The sequence below is a fragment of the Prionailurus bengalensis genome, chromosome A1 (genome assembly GCF_016509475.1).
Source record: "Prionailurus bengalensis isolate Pbe53 chromosome A1, Fcat_Pben_1.1_paternal_pri, whole genome shotgun sequence".
In the NCBI taxonomy this organism is placed as follows: domain Eukaryota; kingdom Metazoa; phylum Chordata; class Mammalia; order Carnivora; family Felidae; genus Prionailurus; species Prionailurus bengalensis.
The window spans coordinates 210911806-210928468 of record NC_057343.1 but is presented as its reverse complement, the minus strand read 5'-3'; the positions used below and the strand labels follow the sequence as shown (position 1 = coordinate 210928468).

General features: G+C 32.8%; 1 protein-coding gene across 1 annotated transcript in view; it reads left to right on the top strand.

Moving 5' to 3' along the window:
• Positions 1 to 16663, top strand: part of NIPBL (NIPBL cohesin loading factor) — a 201482-nt gene that overhangs the window by 105610 nt on the left and 79209 nt on the right. Inside the window, 3 exon segments of the mRNA XM_043599796.1 lie at positions 259 to 885; positions 6927 to 6937; positions 6939 to 8553. Coding sequence (XP_043455731.1) covers positions 259 to 885; positions 6927 to 6937; positions 6939 to 8553 — 2253 coding nt within the window.

Below are 16663 nucleotides of genomic sequence, written 5' to 3'. Positions count from 1 at the left end.
TAGAAATAACATAATGCTGGTCTGGCAGATGGAATACTCATACTTCAGTTAAACCTGGATCATCTACCAGCAAGCTTAAAGATGATGGGACAAGTCTTTAGGCTTTCTTTTCATATTTTGTAAATAAGTTGCTGAGATTAGATAATTCCTTAATATTTTTTCTAGCATTACTATATTGTCACATATTTAGTATTTCTATCAGTGTACGAACACATAAAACTAGCACAATTGTTCATTCCTGTTGAATTGCTTTTCTAGGATCAAGACCACCTTTAATCCTTCAGTCTCAGCCTCTACCTTGTTCATCACCTCGAGATGTTCCACCAGACATCTTGCTAGATTCTCCAGAAAGAAAGCAAAAGAAGCAAAAGAAAATGAAATTAGGCAAGGACGAAAAAGACCAGAGTGAGAAAGCTGCAATGTATGATATCATTAGTTCTCCATCCAAGGACTCTACTAAACTTACATTAAGACTTTCTCGTGTAAGGTCTTCAGACATGGACCAGCAAGAGGATATGCTTTCTGGTATGGAAAATAGCAATGTTTCAGAAAATGATATTCCTTTTAATGTGCAGTACCCAGGACAGACTTCAAAAACACCCATTACTCCACAGGATGTAAACCGCCCACTAAATGCTGCTCAGTGTTTGTCGCAGCAAGAACAAACAGCATTCCTTCCAGCAAATCAAGTGCCTGTTTTACAACAGAACACTTCAGTTGCTACAAAACAGCCCCAGACTTCTGTGGTACAGAATCAGCAGCAGGTATCACAACAGGGACCTATATATGACGAAGTGGAATTGGATGCATTGGCTGAAATTGAACGAATAGAGAGAGAATCAGCTATTGAAAGGGAGCGCTTTTCAAAAGAAGTTCAAGACAAAGGTAAAATAATCTCATTACTCCCACATCATACTCTGGGCAAATATGTAATTATAATGTAAAAAAGGTTTTTTTTAGTTACTCTTTTTTTTTCATTATATTTTATAATTCTTTATGTCTCTCAATTATGTTTTTATTACTAATGCTCACACCTCAGAAGTTAAATTCGTAATTTCATTTTTTATCTGGAACAACTGTCTGAGATTTGGTAATTCTGTATCACAGGTCTATCACCTATTATGTAGCAAGTGATATTATCTGTGATTGTCTACTAAATTGCACATTAGTGTTTCTGTCATCTGTATTTTCCATAAGTTATGTTAGTTTTGCATCTTCACCTTTTTTTCTGTCAAAACGAGGGTAACTGCTATAAAACTATTTTGAATCAGTACATTTAAGAAAAGTTTGTGTGTATGTTTGTTCAGTTAATAATCCTGTTTCAAATTAGTAATTCAGTCAATAATCAGTTTCAAATCCTACTGTCTTTTAATATAGTTTGGGGGATTTTTGTTGTAAAAAATTATGGGAAAGAATTTTAAATTTATATTAAGTAGCAAATCTTAAGGATCAAGGATCTTTTCTTGGTGATTAGAGTTAAGTGTTCCCTTTTGTCTGAGTAGTATATTAGGATGGAGTTTCAAGACACCTATTCATTGAATTTATGGACTTTTTTTGTGCTTATAAAAATTATAATTAAATAAAAGAAAGTCCCTATTAAATTATTGATTATTTGGTGAACTCTGTGTATAAAACTCTTAAAATTTTTGAGAGACTGATGAATCATTAATTGAAATTAGTAATGTAATTTATGGATTTGATGTTATTTACAAATTCATATTCACATTTGACTACCCAAACCAAAGCATACTATATGATTCAATTTTCTAGTTAAATATTCTAGATTGACATATAGTTCTCATATTTTCTTTTTGATAATTATAAAACAAAACTTCTTGTTGGTTAGAAGTCTTTTTTATATATGATCTTGTTCATTATATGACAGGATCATTTCTAGATAATTATGTTTCTACGCTAAGAAACATGCTGAAGATTTTTATTGTATTTCCTGTCTCTCATGATGGCTCTTTTTAACATTATTGAAAAAATAGACCTTATTTAGTAATTGTTGTTCTATGATGCTTTCTAAGTGCCTGAATCACAGATTGGTGCAAGTAAAGAGATTGGTGGAAGTCTTTATTTTTTTGGCTAGGGCACTGGAATTTTTTTTTAACTGCTAAACTGTTGATGTTAAGGATGAAATGAAGTGTTGCTTATTCTTCTGGTTTAGTAATGTGTGGTTCAGGAAATAGTAACCATATGGGTTCCAAAATGTATCTCCTCTTCTAACCTCTTATAAGAGTATATGCATGTCAAGTAAAGACAGCAGTATTATTTATCTTCTGTTGGTAATATTAATCCCAAATTCCTGAATCCTATGACAGTTTTATAAGAAACAAAATTGTAATTTCTTGACTGAGAAATACTAGTTGCCTTGAGAACTGAATTTTTGTATGACATTTTAATCTGTGTTTTGGGAAATTACGTTCTTAAAAAGTTGCTTAATTTTTTAAGTGATTTTTTTAAATAGTTGGTAGGAACGAAAACATAGGAAATGGTGAACTTGTTTTTTCTTTCCTGAACTTTTATTGTATCACATTTGTTGAAGCCTAAGTTTTTACTTTCAAAAACCCAGTGAAAATAAGGATAATAAATAAGGCTAACTGCTTAGTTGCAAACTTATTTTAGACTGGTAATTTTTTTTAGGGAGAATAAAACAAATTCAGCAAACAGCATCCTGTTCTTTCAGAAACTTGTAATATATATTTTACTTTTAATTATCTAATCAGTTTTCTCCATAATCTGTGATAGTGTGGCTCTAACAAAGATAAATTGAAAAGTTGAGTGAACAGAGCTGATTTACAATTTTGAACTTTGTAAGTTGACTTACAGAAGTATCTGGTGCTATAAGGATTAAAGGATAAATGTTCATTGGAACTACTCGGTCTTTAGTTTGATATAGATGATTTAGTATGTGTATTTTTCCAAATTGGTTATACTGATTTTGCCGACCTCGTATTCGTACTGTCATTCTGACTTGTTTCCTGAAAGCCATGTTCCCATTATTTCATGGCTTTATTTGAACACCTTTGGAATTTAGGTGCCACCAAACACCTGTGATTTGAATCCTGTCATTTTATATTCAGTTTCTACATTGTGTGATGGGACAGTGTTTAATGTATAAGCAGTTATCTTGAAAATTTGGGAAGATTAAAGGTCTGGTGTATTGCTCTAAGATCATAGGTAAGATCGTAAATAAAAGTAACATTGTCTGAAGTGGTAGTAGTTTTATAGTCAGGCCTTGAGAAGTGAAATATTTCCTTGAAATGAATTTATTACTAGTTACCACTGCGTTTTAGGGTTAAACTGCGAAATTGATAATTACCTTGCATTCTAAGGTATGGCACTGAGAACTTTTTTTATAACCATTGTATTGGTGGTGGTATGGAATACACAACATGACTTGTTTTACTGAGAGCTCTGTCCTGGGGTCTGAGCTTGTTTCCATTTTATTCATTTGTTATGAGAGAAGCATTCCTTTCAGTAGATCAGAAATGGAAAAACTATACCTTGTCAATAAGATTAGAAAGTTTAACACACATGGTTGTTTGATAATTATGGAACTCAAGAATAAGGATAGAATAATTTTAAGAAATACTTTACCTAAGCTGTGGCAGACCTAATGGACCTCTGTTCCACGTACAGAGGACACTTTTCTGGCTGCTAGGTATTGATGTCCTGTGGCCTTTTCTCCCTTCTTTGGATAGTTTTATATACACTGATAGGTTAATTCTCTGTAACCTAATATTTTATAATATTGTCAAAGGACCTTTTTTTTCCATCTTTTGCTCATATTTCCAATGTCTATAATTACATAAATTAATTTTAAAAGGCTATTCATCTTTGCATCTGGGATGATCTATCATAGACATTAATATCTCCTTCGTGTGCTGAAAATTCCTGCTTTCTTTTTTCAAAGAGAGGGTTTCTTTGTTCATCTTTGCCTATTTCATCTTTTCCCAAGGTCCACTTTCCATGTTAGCAAGTATGAGGAATGGCCTAGCCTAGCTACTAATGTTTTTTAGAATGTTACAATATTCTTACACTATAACCCTTATAAAAAGTAAATTACCTACTCTCATTTGGAATAAGAGAGGAGACAGGAACAGGACAGTTAGCCACTTAGTTTATACTGCATTTTAGGGATGGGATGTTTTCATTTTTCATAATTGGCTACCATGTGTATAACTGCTGTTTTAAGTGTTTTCAGTTATCACTTGTAGATTTAAGCAAGTGTTATAGTTTGTTTCTTACAAGCATAATCAAGTTCAGAATTTCTCTAATGGCTAGATCTTATTTTCATTTCACATCAGCATCTAGATGACAAGTATTGTTGGTTTTGAAAATATTGTATCTTTTTGTATGCATTTTCTTCAGGACTCTGTGCATTCTGATAGCTAAACTTATGGTACCCAGTGCTGAAGAGGGCTTAAAGATAATCAGCGTCCTAAATATTGAAATTATTCTTCATAGAGATGGCTTTCCATCATTAGGTGAAGGTTATGATGTAATGAAGACTGATAACAAAAGTGGATAGACAAAAGTGACATGCAGATTCAGAGCCACTTTACAGGAATAAGTTCATGGTGGAACTGAATCAGATCACGTGAATCAAACCTGCGTGCTCTTAACATATTCAAGAATCCTTGCAGCAGTAATGGAATTTTTCCCGGTTTTACAGAAGAGGTGAAGTACTTTTCAATAGTTGAAAAATTAAAACTTTGTACTTAGCAATATATTGTGCATAATAGAAAAAATTACAGCATCTTTCCCAATCTTAATATATTACTCACGTGCAAATGCTTTCATACATTTTTATTATAACCATAGCATCTATAGTTTAAGATAAATAAGTCAAACATGACAATTCCTTTGAAATTAAATTATGCCCAATTTTAATTTTACTGATAAATTATAAATTGAAATGAGGTTAATGATCTATAAACTCGTTTAAGTATTTTGTAATCCTTTAAAATTTAGCCTTCAAGATATTTTAATGTTAATGTTCAGAAGAAAGACTGATTGCTCATATTAATAAAAGGACAAACCACAGATTTCTTAAGAGAAATTCTCAGATGCCTGAGATCTGTGATGTCATTACAGTACTTAAGTATCCTTAGGTTACCATTTTAATAACTTTCACAAGCATGTTTCATTGAAAAATATGTTAAAAATCTTCAACTAGATTATATTATTTTGATTTCTAGATTCTTGTCCTAAAGATTTAAGGGTATAGGTTGTAAGGCATCCCATTTATGAGGTAGTAATTATTTGGTATGCCCTATGGTAAGATATAAGGATTATTTTGTGTGGCAGAACATTACAAAATAAAATTATGGAAATATAAATTTAGTATTCTGAGTGCTTTCTTCTAAAGTACTGATGCAGAAAGTTTCATATAAGTTCTTGCCAGGGTAGTTTTTACTGGGGAAAATAGATGATAATATACTTTATTATTGTTATATAGTTATTTTACAAATGGAGCTTATGTGATGGTAGACTTGACTTCTGAATAAGCAGCAGAATGACTTGTACAAAAAATTACTAGCAAATATTTGAAGTAAATTTTAGTAAAATATTTTACTAGATTTTAAGCTGGAATGAACTGCCGCTTCTCACTTTGAAAACAAAATAACAGAACTTTGGTGTATAAAAGCAACATTACCATTATTATTTTTTTTTCCCCCACAACTTGGTTTTCTAGCAATAAGGGATTGTGTTTTAGTGGTCAGTTTGTCTTTTAACCTTGTTTTCCTTCAATGGTTTTATATCACATTGATGAATATCATAAGAGAATCTAGAGGTTCTCTTACAAAGATGAGTTAAAATGACATTTAAAACATAGCTAGGTAATTCAGCAAGTAAATATTAAAGCAGACAAAACCTTAAGGTACTATAATATAACTATTTCCAAGAACTAACTAGAGATTCAATTTATAGAAAATGATCTAGCAGCCTCTTGAGTCAAGTGGAATCATGCATAGAAGTACCTAACTGTTAAAAATACCTTGGCATTTTATTGTGGTGGTAGAGTTGTGCTTGTGTGTATTTTTGTCTTTACATTTCAGAATACTGTAAATTGTTTCTTAATGAGGCCAATATATAGATCCCTAGAACTTTACATGGAAGAGCCAAAGCATTTTTCTTAAGTGGAAGTTGCTATTAAGACAGGATTTATCTAAAGAGTCTTTATATGTGTCTCATTTTTTTATACTTATAATATTAATGTATTTCCTTATTTTAAATATACTTCTGATTGTGTGTTAGTTTTTAAATTCCATTTGTGCTGTTGACACCTTGAAGGATTTGAATCCTGAATCAAAGGTTAATGACAAGCTGTTTAATTCTTTTTTTCCACCTTATTCTCATTTATCTTTTTTCAGTGGCATGATTTCTGTTTTCTTTTGGGTTTTATTCTTTTCCGTACTTCTCTTACATGTTGTAAAACCTTATGTTTCCTGTTTAGTATGTCAGCAGATTTGCGGTACTTAGTTTTTTGGTTAATGGTTAAAATGATCTTAAATGAGAACATATGATTTATAACTGGTTTCCTTATTCTTATGTAAAGAATCTGGTTTACCCTTTATATATACAAACATAAATATATGTTTGTATTTAATGTATTATACGTTCTGTTTTTTTATACTCTTGGGCTTATTTATATACTCAACAAATACGCTGTTAAATACTTGTTACTGTAGTCGTGAATATTTATTGAGGTACTGCATGCATGAATATTTCCTTAAACCTTGGTTTAATAGTATTATGTCATTCATGCCTGCTATTTTATACATGCATATTGACATTTGCATTCACCACATTAAAAAAAAAAACATTGCGACTTAAATATCAAAGTCTTTATGGCTTTTAATAAGATAAGAATATGTGTCTATTACTGATACTGAATATTTATCTTTAAATTTCAGATAAGCCTTTGAAAAAAAAGAAAACAAGATTCTTACCCACAGGAGGCTGGGGGTGCTACAGGAGGTAATAGACCAGCTTCTCAGGAGACGGGTTCTACGGGCAATGGGTCAAGGCCAGCATTAATGGTTAGCATTGATCTTCATCAGGCAGGAAGAGTGGACTCTCAGGCTTCTATAACTCAGGATTCAGACTCCATAAAAAAGCCTGAAGAAATCAAACCATGTAATGATGCACCTATTTCTGTTCTTCAGGAAGATCTTATTGGAAATCTTAAATCTACACCAGAAAACCATCCTGAGACTCCTAAAAAAAAGTCTGATGCTGAGCTTTCAAAGAGTGAAATGAAACAAAATGAAAGTAGATTGACAGAATCTAAACCAAATGAAAACAGATTGGTGGAGACAAAGTCAAATGAAAGTAAGTTAGAAGCTAAAATTGAGACACAAACAGAAGAACTGAAACAGAATGAGAGCAGAACAACTGAATCCAAACAAAATGAGAGCACCACAGCCGAACCTAAACAGAATGAAAATAGACTGTCTGACATAAAACCAAATGACAACAAACAAAATAATGGCAGATCAGAAACAACAAAGGCAAGACCCGAAACCCCAAAGCAAAAGGGTGAAAGCCGACCTGAAACTCCAAAACAAAAGAGTGATGGGCGCCCTGAAACCCCAAAACAGAAGGGTGATGGACGGCCTGAAACTCCAAAGCAGAAAGGTGACGGCCGACCTGAAACTCCAAAGCAAAAAAATGAAGGTCGGCCTGAAACACCAAAACATAGGCACGAAAATAGGAGGGATTCTGGAAAGCCATCAACAGACAAAAAACCTGAAGTGTCTAAACATAAACAGGATATTAAATCTGATTCACCTCGGTTAAAATCAGAACGAGCTGAAGCCTTAAAGCAGAGACCTGATGGGCGATCTATTTCTGAGTCCTTAAGACGCGACCATGATAGTAAACAAAAATCAGATGACAGGAGTGAATCAGAGCGACATCGAGGGGATCAGTCTAGGGTTCGAAGACCAGAAACATTGAGATCTTCTAATAGAAATGAACATGGCATTAAATCTGATGGTTCAAAACCTGATAAACTAGAAAGAAAACATAGACATGAATCAGGGGACTTACGGGAAAGACCATCTTCTGGGGAGCAAAAATCAAGGCCTGACAGTCCTCGTGTTAAACAAGGAGATTCTAATAAATCAAGACCGGATAAGCCTGGTTTTAAATCACCAAATAGTAAAGATGACAAAAGGACAGAGGGCAATAAGAGTAAAGTAGACAGTAACAAAGCTCATCCTGACAATAAGGCAGAATTTCCAAGTTATTTGTTGGGGGGCAGGTCTGGTGCATTGAAAAATTTTGTCATTCCAAAAATCAAGAGGGATAAAGATGGTAATATTACTCAGGAGACAAAGAAAATGGAAATGAAAGGAGAGCAGAAAGACAAAGTAGAAAAAATGGGATTAGTTGAAGATCTAAATAAAGGAGCTAAGCCTGTAGTTGTGCTGCAAAAACTGTCTTTGGATGATGTTCAGAAACTTATTAAAGATAGAGAAGATAAATCAAGAAGTTCCCTTAAACCTATCAAGAATAAACCATCAAAGTCAAATAAAGGTAAGAATACTTACACTGATGTCACTTGTATTCTAATTAGTTTTCAAGTTATAGGGTTACTAAGGATTAAAAAAGTGGAAATTTACAAAAATTGAAGCACTGCTACATGAAAACATAACATTTATATAAAACAATAATGAATTGTTTTCAGTAATATAAATAAAAAGTTCTCAGTGAAAATTCTTTGTCTTCCACCCCTATTTGCACTACTCGGTGTAGTCATGATTTTTACTTTGGTACTCAGAGATAAGTTCTTTTGCTGTTTAGTTATTTCGTGTATTTTTGAAAGTTGCTTATTAATCAAATGAATGATTAGGATGGATGTATATAACAACTTCCTAAAAAGTTATTCAGACTGTAGAAGTATTCCATTCTGTAAGGAGGTAGTATATTGAATTTTAATTTCTAACATCTCAGGAAAGCTATGTGGTATACAAAAATCAATGTTATAAGCTCTTCAGAACATTGTGTCTCAATACTATTTTCTTACATACCTATGTATGTTAATTATTGATGCATAGTTTAAATTTATATAATTTAGAAAGTTATATAAAAGGTTATTATCTTTTTGTGAGAGAGGTGGTTAGTTACAGACGTTTTATTTAAAAAATATAGTTTTGTTCTTTTCTAGGGAAAGGTAATAGGGAATAGTATTCACGTCTTAAATTGGGTTAAATCATTAGTTTTGAGGTTTGGGGTGGGTTTTTTGTTTTGTTTATTATATGGTTGCTGAGTTAAATCCTGTGGTTACTTGAGTAGTATTATTTCCAGGAAAAAGAAAGTCTTAAGCATTGAAAATACAATGGCAGTTTGTGCAGAAAATATAATTTTGTATTCCTTTGTATACTGCTTTAAAAATATATAAGTATATATACAATATATATGTATATATAATTTGATGATGGTGTGTGGCAAGACCTATTTAGCCCATGCAATATAAATACATTAAGATACAGATTTTAAGACAATAGAGGTGAAAGTTTGATGTTTAAGTTCTCCTTCTGTGAAAGAGGTTCATTAAGAACTTAGATTTATATTTACTTATAGGACTATGAAACTCTTGAATTGTGCTATTTAGTAGGATAGCCAACTAGACTCTTAGGCTCTTTAAATGGAAATTACTTTAAATAAAATTAAGAAATTCATATTCTCAGCAGCCACATGTGGCAAGTGGCTCCCTTATTTACACACATAGAGGACATTTGCATCATCATAAAAAGTTGTGTTGTATAGCACTGCAGTGTACTAAGAGATCCAGAAGGTGTAATGGTTATTATTATTTTTGTAAAATGTTGTATCTTGTCTATCAAAAAAAGCTCAATGAAAACATAGTATTACTACTAAGAACTCTTTATTCAAAGAAGTCGCTTCTCATGACTGATCTTTTTTTTTTTTACTGTTACTTGGTCTTTATCAAATGTTTATTTTTTCACTATTTAATTTTATGTTTCAAAAATGAAAAAAGATTGTCTTTATCACTAATATTTATCCTTTTGTAGTGAAGCTTTAGATTTTAAATTATAGCAGTCAGACTTAAAAAATTAAGACTTCAGGTGTAACTAATCGTCTTTATTATTTGACTTAGATGCATCTCTTCAGAATTACTTGCTTATGTAAAAGAGGTTGTTAGAATGTAGTGGCCAGCACTAGAATTTAGATACAGATTGTTTTTTAAAATTTTCACTGAAACTTTGGGAATGACTTATACATAGTATAAGCTACAATTTTAGAAGAGTCAGAAAGATGGAAAGTGGTACCCTCTTGTCCCTTGATCTGGACCGTCTTTTTCTCCCCTGCCCTCTGTCAGCTTATGCTAGCCTTGCTTTCTAAGCTCTGTCCTAACAAAGAATCTTTACAACTGAACATCAAGAAACAAATATAGCTCCTAATATAGTACTCCTAATAGTAACTGCTGTACTATTTCCCCTGGTTTTTTCATTGCCTGTGAATGTAAACTTTTTAGTACTAATTCATGTTCCTCCTAAATGTACTTTTAACATGAATGTATATACTTGACATATTCATGTTAGTAAGTAGGCTATCTGGGTGTGTCTGCCTGTTAGAGTAGGCTGTGTGTGTGTGTGTGTGTGTGTGTGTGTGTGTGTACACATGTGCAAGTACATATACACACATATATTACCAGATCTGCAATTATTATTAAGTGAACATTTCCATTAAAAATATTATTTTAATGCTTAGATTCACTTCAGGATCCCATGTATATCATTTGGCTTTATTTATACCTTAGAATTCATATCTGTTATTTTTTAGTATACTAATTTTGGTTTTATCTTAGATGTCTGCTACTAAGTTAGCAATAGCACAGTTACATACTTGTGAATTTTTTTTAATTACATAGGAAGCATAGTTGTGGCATAACTACCCTTTGTGTAGCACACATTACTTGGGACTTTCTTTTGGAGAGTCACAGAGAATCACATATTCTGACATGTTGGTGTTTTTCTAAGTAAAGGAATTGTATTGAGTATTGCTGAGATACTTTTGTGGTTGATTTCTAAGGCCAAAATTCTTGGTAGGTTTTCTTGGAAGAGTCATGAAATTCTGTCTTTTACATATTTTTACCTGATGTCAATATTTAAAATATTCATTCTTTAGGAATAGTTTAAAATTCCTTGAGTATACTTTAAGCTGATCAATTTTGAATGGTAGGGGTATAGATTTATAACTTATAATAAATATTATTTATATTTGTTGTTTGTGTGACCATATTAAATGTAAAGTGACATTGTTTTATTTCTATGGGGATATGTGTATATCCCAGTACCTAACATAATACCTAGTGCTTAATTAGCATATTAAGTATCTGTTGAATGACTATTGCCACCATGTTTCAGAAGAGGATTTGTGTGCAGATTAAAATTGTGTGTTCATTTTTTATGTTCCTACCAGTAGACCCTAACCTAAGAGCTACACAATTTTCAACTTTGTGTCCCCTAAAATTTGTTATAACTTGTTTTACACTGTCAACTACCTACTTTTTGTTAAGATCCCAAGAAAACTTACTCATATTTATATCTGTTTAATTTACCCTTTTTCTTATTTTGCTCTATAGCTGTTACAGATTGGCTCAGTATGACTTCTGTTCTCATCCTGCTTCTTTCATCTTCTGTCTTACCATCACTTTGTTTCTTCTTTTTCAAGTGGGGGATGGGTACAGAGAATCAACATAATCTTTTAAAACCTTTAAAATTTTTAAAATATCTTCTATTATACTTCAGTCAGTATATTGAAATGCCAAAAATAGTATCTTTATTGTTAAAATATTCTTAGACTATTGTCCTGATATACCCTAATGTATAATATGTCTCCAAATTAAAATAATATGAAGTTAAGAGGTCTTTAAGACTGGCATGTTCATCAGCTAGCCTGCCTTATGTGTTATTAGCAGCTTAGTATCTGTAATCACACACATTAACAATTTGATTGGTTATTTACAGTTCCAGAATGTCTCATAATATTTTAGCTTTATGTCCAAGGAAATAATTTTTTTTCTTCCTCCACATACTTCCTTCCAACCAGTGTATCATTTTGTATCACTTAACTCACTACTTTTAAGAAATATCCCATACCATCTGTATTTGAGATCACGGCCTTTAAACCATGAAACAGTTACTGAAAATGGTTTTCACTGGGAGTGTGTACTTCTCTAACAGCTCAAATAGTCAACAGTGTTTAAACCCTAGGGTTCATTTGGTTAGGTAATGGTTGTGGTCATATTGGGAGCAGTTATTTCACCTCAGTTATTACTGTACCAGTTAAACTACTAAATGTTGTTCGCTATAATACATTGGTTGCTTCTATAAAGTTTTCCTATATGTTAGAAATAGGTGTATGTATGATTGAGGGGTGAGAAGATAGCAAATAATTACTTGTGAGAGAACCTTCTATTTATGAAGAACACACTGAATTCTCTCTTACTCTAAAAAAGTTACTGAAATCCTCCCCTACAAGAGCCTGATACCTATACTAAGATAATGAATACCTACTTGATAGATGATAGTATACTATATCATAGTATAATAGTAAATCGTTAATATAATATTGTAGTAAGTTAATTTTATTATATAGGTTAATGTATCATAGTACAGTTGACTCTTTAACAACATGGGGCTTAGGGGCACTGGCCACCACACACTTGAAAATCTATATATAACGTTGGACTCACAGAAACTTCTCTGCCAGTAGCTTACTGTTGACCGGATGCCTTGCAGATAACATAAACAGTTGATTAATGTACACACACACACACACACACACACACACACACACACATATATATACATACGTATACATATATAACAGATATGAATTCTAAGGTATTATATACTGTACTTTTACAACAAAGTAAGCTAGAGAAAAGAAAATTATTAAAATCATAAGAGAAAATACATCTATAGTACTATACTATATTTATTGGAAAAATTCTGTCGATAAGTGGACCTGTGTAGGTCAAACCCATATTATTCAAAGTCAACTGTATGTATAATATAATACATAGGATGATTTAGTATAGTGTAATATCAAGTAGGTTTTCATTATCTTAATATCAGTCTCTTGTAGAGGAGGGTTTCAATAACTTTTTTTAGAATAAGAGAATTCACTATAGTAAGAGTAATATATCAGAGTAACAGTATATAACTATACTCTGATATAATATGATACAATATAATGTGGATTTTTAAATCTGGATCCCCTCCAGATTAAAAAAATTAGCCTTCTCTGGCTTCTAATGTTGAAAATTGAAAATTCTCCATTAAGTCCATTATAAATTATAATACAAAGTGCACTGGAATCAGAATCTTGAATAAATTGTAGCCTTGGTTCATTCACTTTATAATGGAGAAACCAATTTTCTTCCTACTTCATTCATTTATGAGAACCAAAAGGAATCTTGCAGTAAGAACCAAGAGCTGTCCAATTTTTTATATGACGAAATGCAGTCATGCCATTTTAATTGAGTTTATCTAATGAGAGTATTTTTGAAAAACTTTTTATGTATATATACTTTATATTCACAGTATATTCGAAGACACTGCTACCACCATTTCTTGTCAATTTTTTGAGATGTATTTAACGTAATAGCATTTCATTGAAGTGTACAAAATAATAATTTGATGTATGTATATATCATGAAATAATTACCACAATAAATTAGCATTCATCACCTCACATAGTTCTATTTTTTTTTTTTATGAGAACTTTTAAGATTTGCTGTCTTAGCAACTTTGAAATATACAGTATGGTACTGTTAACTGTAGTAACTATGGTGTACATTATATCCCCAGAAATTATTCATCTTATAACTAGAAGTTTATACATTTTGAACACCTGTACCCATTTCACCCAACAACCACCACCCCCCTTCACCCCCGTGTCTGGCAACCACCAACCTGTTCTCTGTTTCTGTGAGTTCAGTTTTTTTAGATTCCACATATAAGTGAAATCACACAGTATTTGTCTCTAGCTATTTGACTTATTTCTCCTAGCATAAGGCCCCGCAGGGTACATCCATGTTGTTGCAAATAATATGCTTTCCTTCTTTTTTGTTACTGAATAATCTAGTGTGTGTGTGTACACATACATTTACACCACATTTTTCTTTACTCATTTGTCAATAGACTAAACAACTTAGGTTGTTTTCATGTCTTGGCTATTGTAAATAATGCTTCAGTGAACATGGGTGGGGACAGGCTGTGGAGATATCTCTTTGAAATAGTGATTTCATTCCCTTTGGGTATATATCCAGAAGTGAGTATTGCTGGATCCTATGGTGGTTTTATTTGAGACCTCCATACTATTTTTCATAGTGGCTAGACCAGTTTATATCCCCCCCCCCAACAGTGCACAAGGTTACATTTTCTCCACATTCTCACCAACACTTGTTGTTGCCTTTTTGATAATAGCCATTCCAGCAGGTGTACCTTCTTCCAATTTTGATTTGCATTTCCCTGATGATTAGTGATGTTGAGCACCTTTTCATACACTTGTTACACTTGTTGGCCATCATGCTTCCTGAGATCGAGCCCCATAGCAGGCTCTGTGCTAATAGCTAATAGCACAGAGCCTGCTTTGGATTTTTTTTTTCTCTCTCTCTCTGCCCCTCCCCCCCACATGTGCTTGCACTTCTCTCTCTCTCTCTCTCTCTCTCTCTCTCAAAATAAATAAATACACTTAAAAATTTTTTTCTTATTTTTGTTAAATCTTTTTTTTTTTAATGTTTTTATTTATTTTTGAGACAGAGAGAGACAGAGCATGAGCTGGGGAGGGGCAGAGAGAGAGGGAGACACAGAATCCAAAGCAGGCTCCAGGCTCTGAGCTGTCAGCACAGAGCCTGACACAGGGCTCGAACTCACAGACTGTGGGATCATGACCTGAACTGAAGTCGGACGCCTAGCTGACTGAGCCACCCAGACGCACCTCTTTATTTTTGAGAGAGAGACAGAGTGTGAGCAGGGGAGGAGCAGAGAGAGAGGGAGACACAGAATCCAAAGCAGGCTCCAGGCCCTAAGCTGTCAGCACAGAGCCCGATGCAGGGCTCGAACTCACAAACCTCTGAGCCGAAGTCGGACACTTAACCAACTGAGCCACCCAGGTGCCCCTTAAAAAAATTTTTTTAAATGACCATCCTTTCTTTGTTAAATATTCTTGGCTGCTTTTTTGTAAATTAATTGACCATATATGCATGAGTTTATTTCTGGGCTGTCTTATCTGTTCCATTGATACATGTGTCTATTTTTATGCCATTATCATACTGTTTTGATTACTACAGCTTTGCAATATAATTTAAGATCAGGAAGCATGGTGCCCTGAGCTTTGTTTTTCTTTCTTAAGATTGCTTTGGTTATTTGACTATTTTGTGGTTCTGTGCAAATTTTAGGGCTGTTCTATTTCTGTAATAAATGTCATTGGAATTTTGACAGGGATTGCTTTGTATATATAGATGGCTTTGGGTAGTGTGGGCATTTTAACAGCATTAATTCTTGTAATCCATGAGCACAGAACTTTCTTTGCATTTATTTGTCTCTTTAGTTCCTTCTATCAACTTTTTCTAGTTTTCAGTGTACAGATCTTTCACCTCTGGTTAAATTTATTCCTTGTATTTTGTTCTTTTGGATGTAATTATAAATGGATTTTTTTCTTAATATCTCTTTCTGATTATTGTTAGTATATCAAAATGCAACTGATTTTTGTATGTTGATTTTGTATCCTGCAACCTTATTTACTTTATTAGTTCTAACAGTTTATTGGTGGAATCTTTAGGTTTTCTATATATATCATGTAATCTGGCAATAGCGATAGTTAATTTTTCCTTTCTGGTCTGGATGCCTTTTATTTCTTTTTCCTCCCTAATTGCTCTGCTCTGGCTAGGACTTCTAGTACTATGTTGAATAAAAATGGCAAGATTGGGCATCCTTATCTTGTTCCTTATAAAGCTTTTCACCATTGAGTAAGATATTAGCTGTGGGCTTGTCATATATGGCCTTTATTATGTTCAGGTACATTCCCTTTGTATGCAGTTTGTTGAGAGTTTTCATCATGAATAGATGTTGAATTTTTTAAAATGCTTTTCTGCATCTATTAAATAGATGATCATATTATTTTTATCATTCATTTTGTTAATGTGTATCACATTAATTTACAGATTTTAAACCATTCATGCATTTCTGCAATAAATCCCACTTCATCATGGTATATAATCCTGATTCTTTTAATGTGTTATTGAATGCTATTTGCTAGTATTTAGTTGAGGACTTTGAATCTATGTTTATCAGACGTATTGGCCTGTGATTTTCTTTCTTGTAGTGTCCTTTTCTGGTTTTGGTATCAGGGTAATGCTGACTTCGGAAGTGTTCCCTCCTTTTCTTCTTCTTCTGTTTTTGGAAGTGAAAAAAATTAATATTCTTTAAATGTTTGTTGGAATTCATCAGAGAACTTGTCTGGTCCTGGGCTTTTCTTTGTGGGAGGATTTTGATTACTAATCCAATCTCCTAATAATTGGTCTGTTCAGATTTTTTATTTCTTCATGAGCCAGCCTTGATGGGTTATATGTTCCTAGGGATATGGATCCTTTGTATTTATATGGTACCAG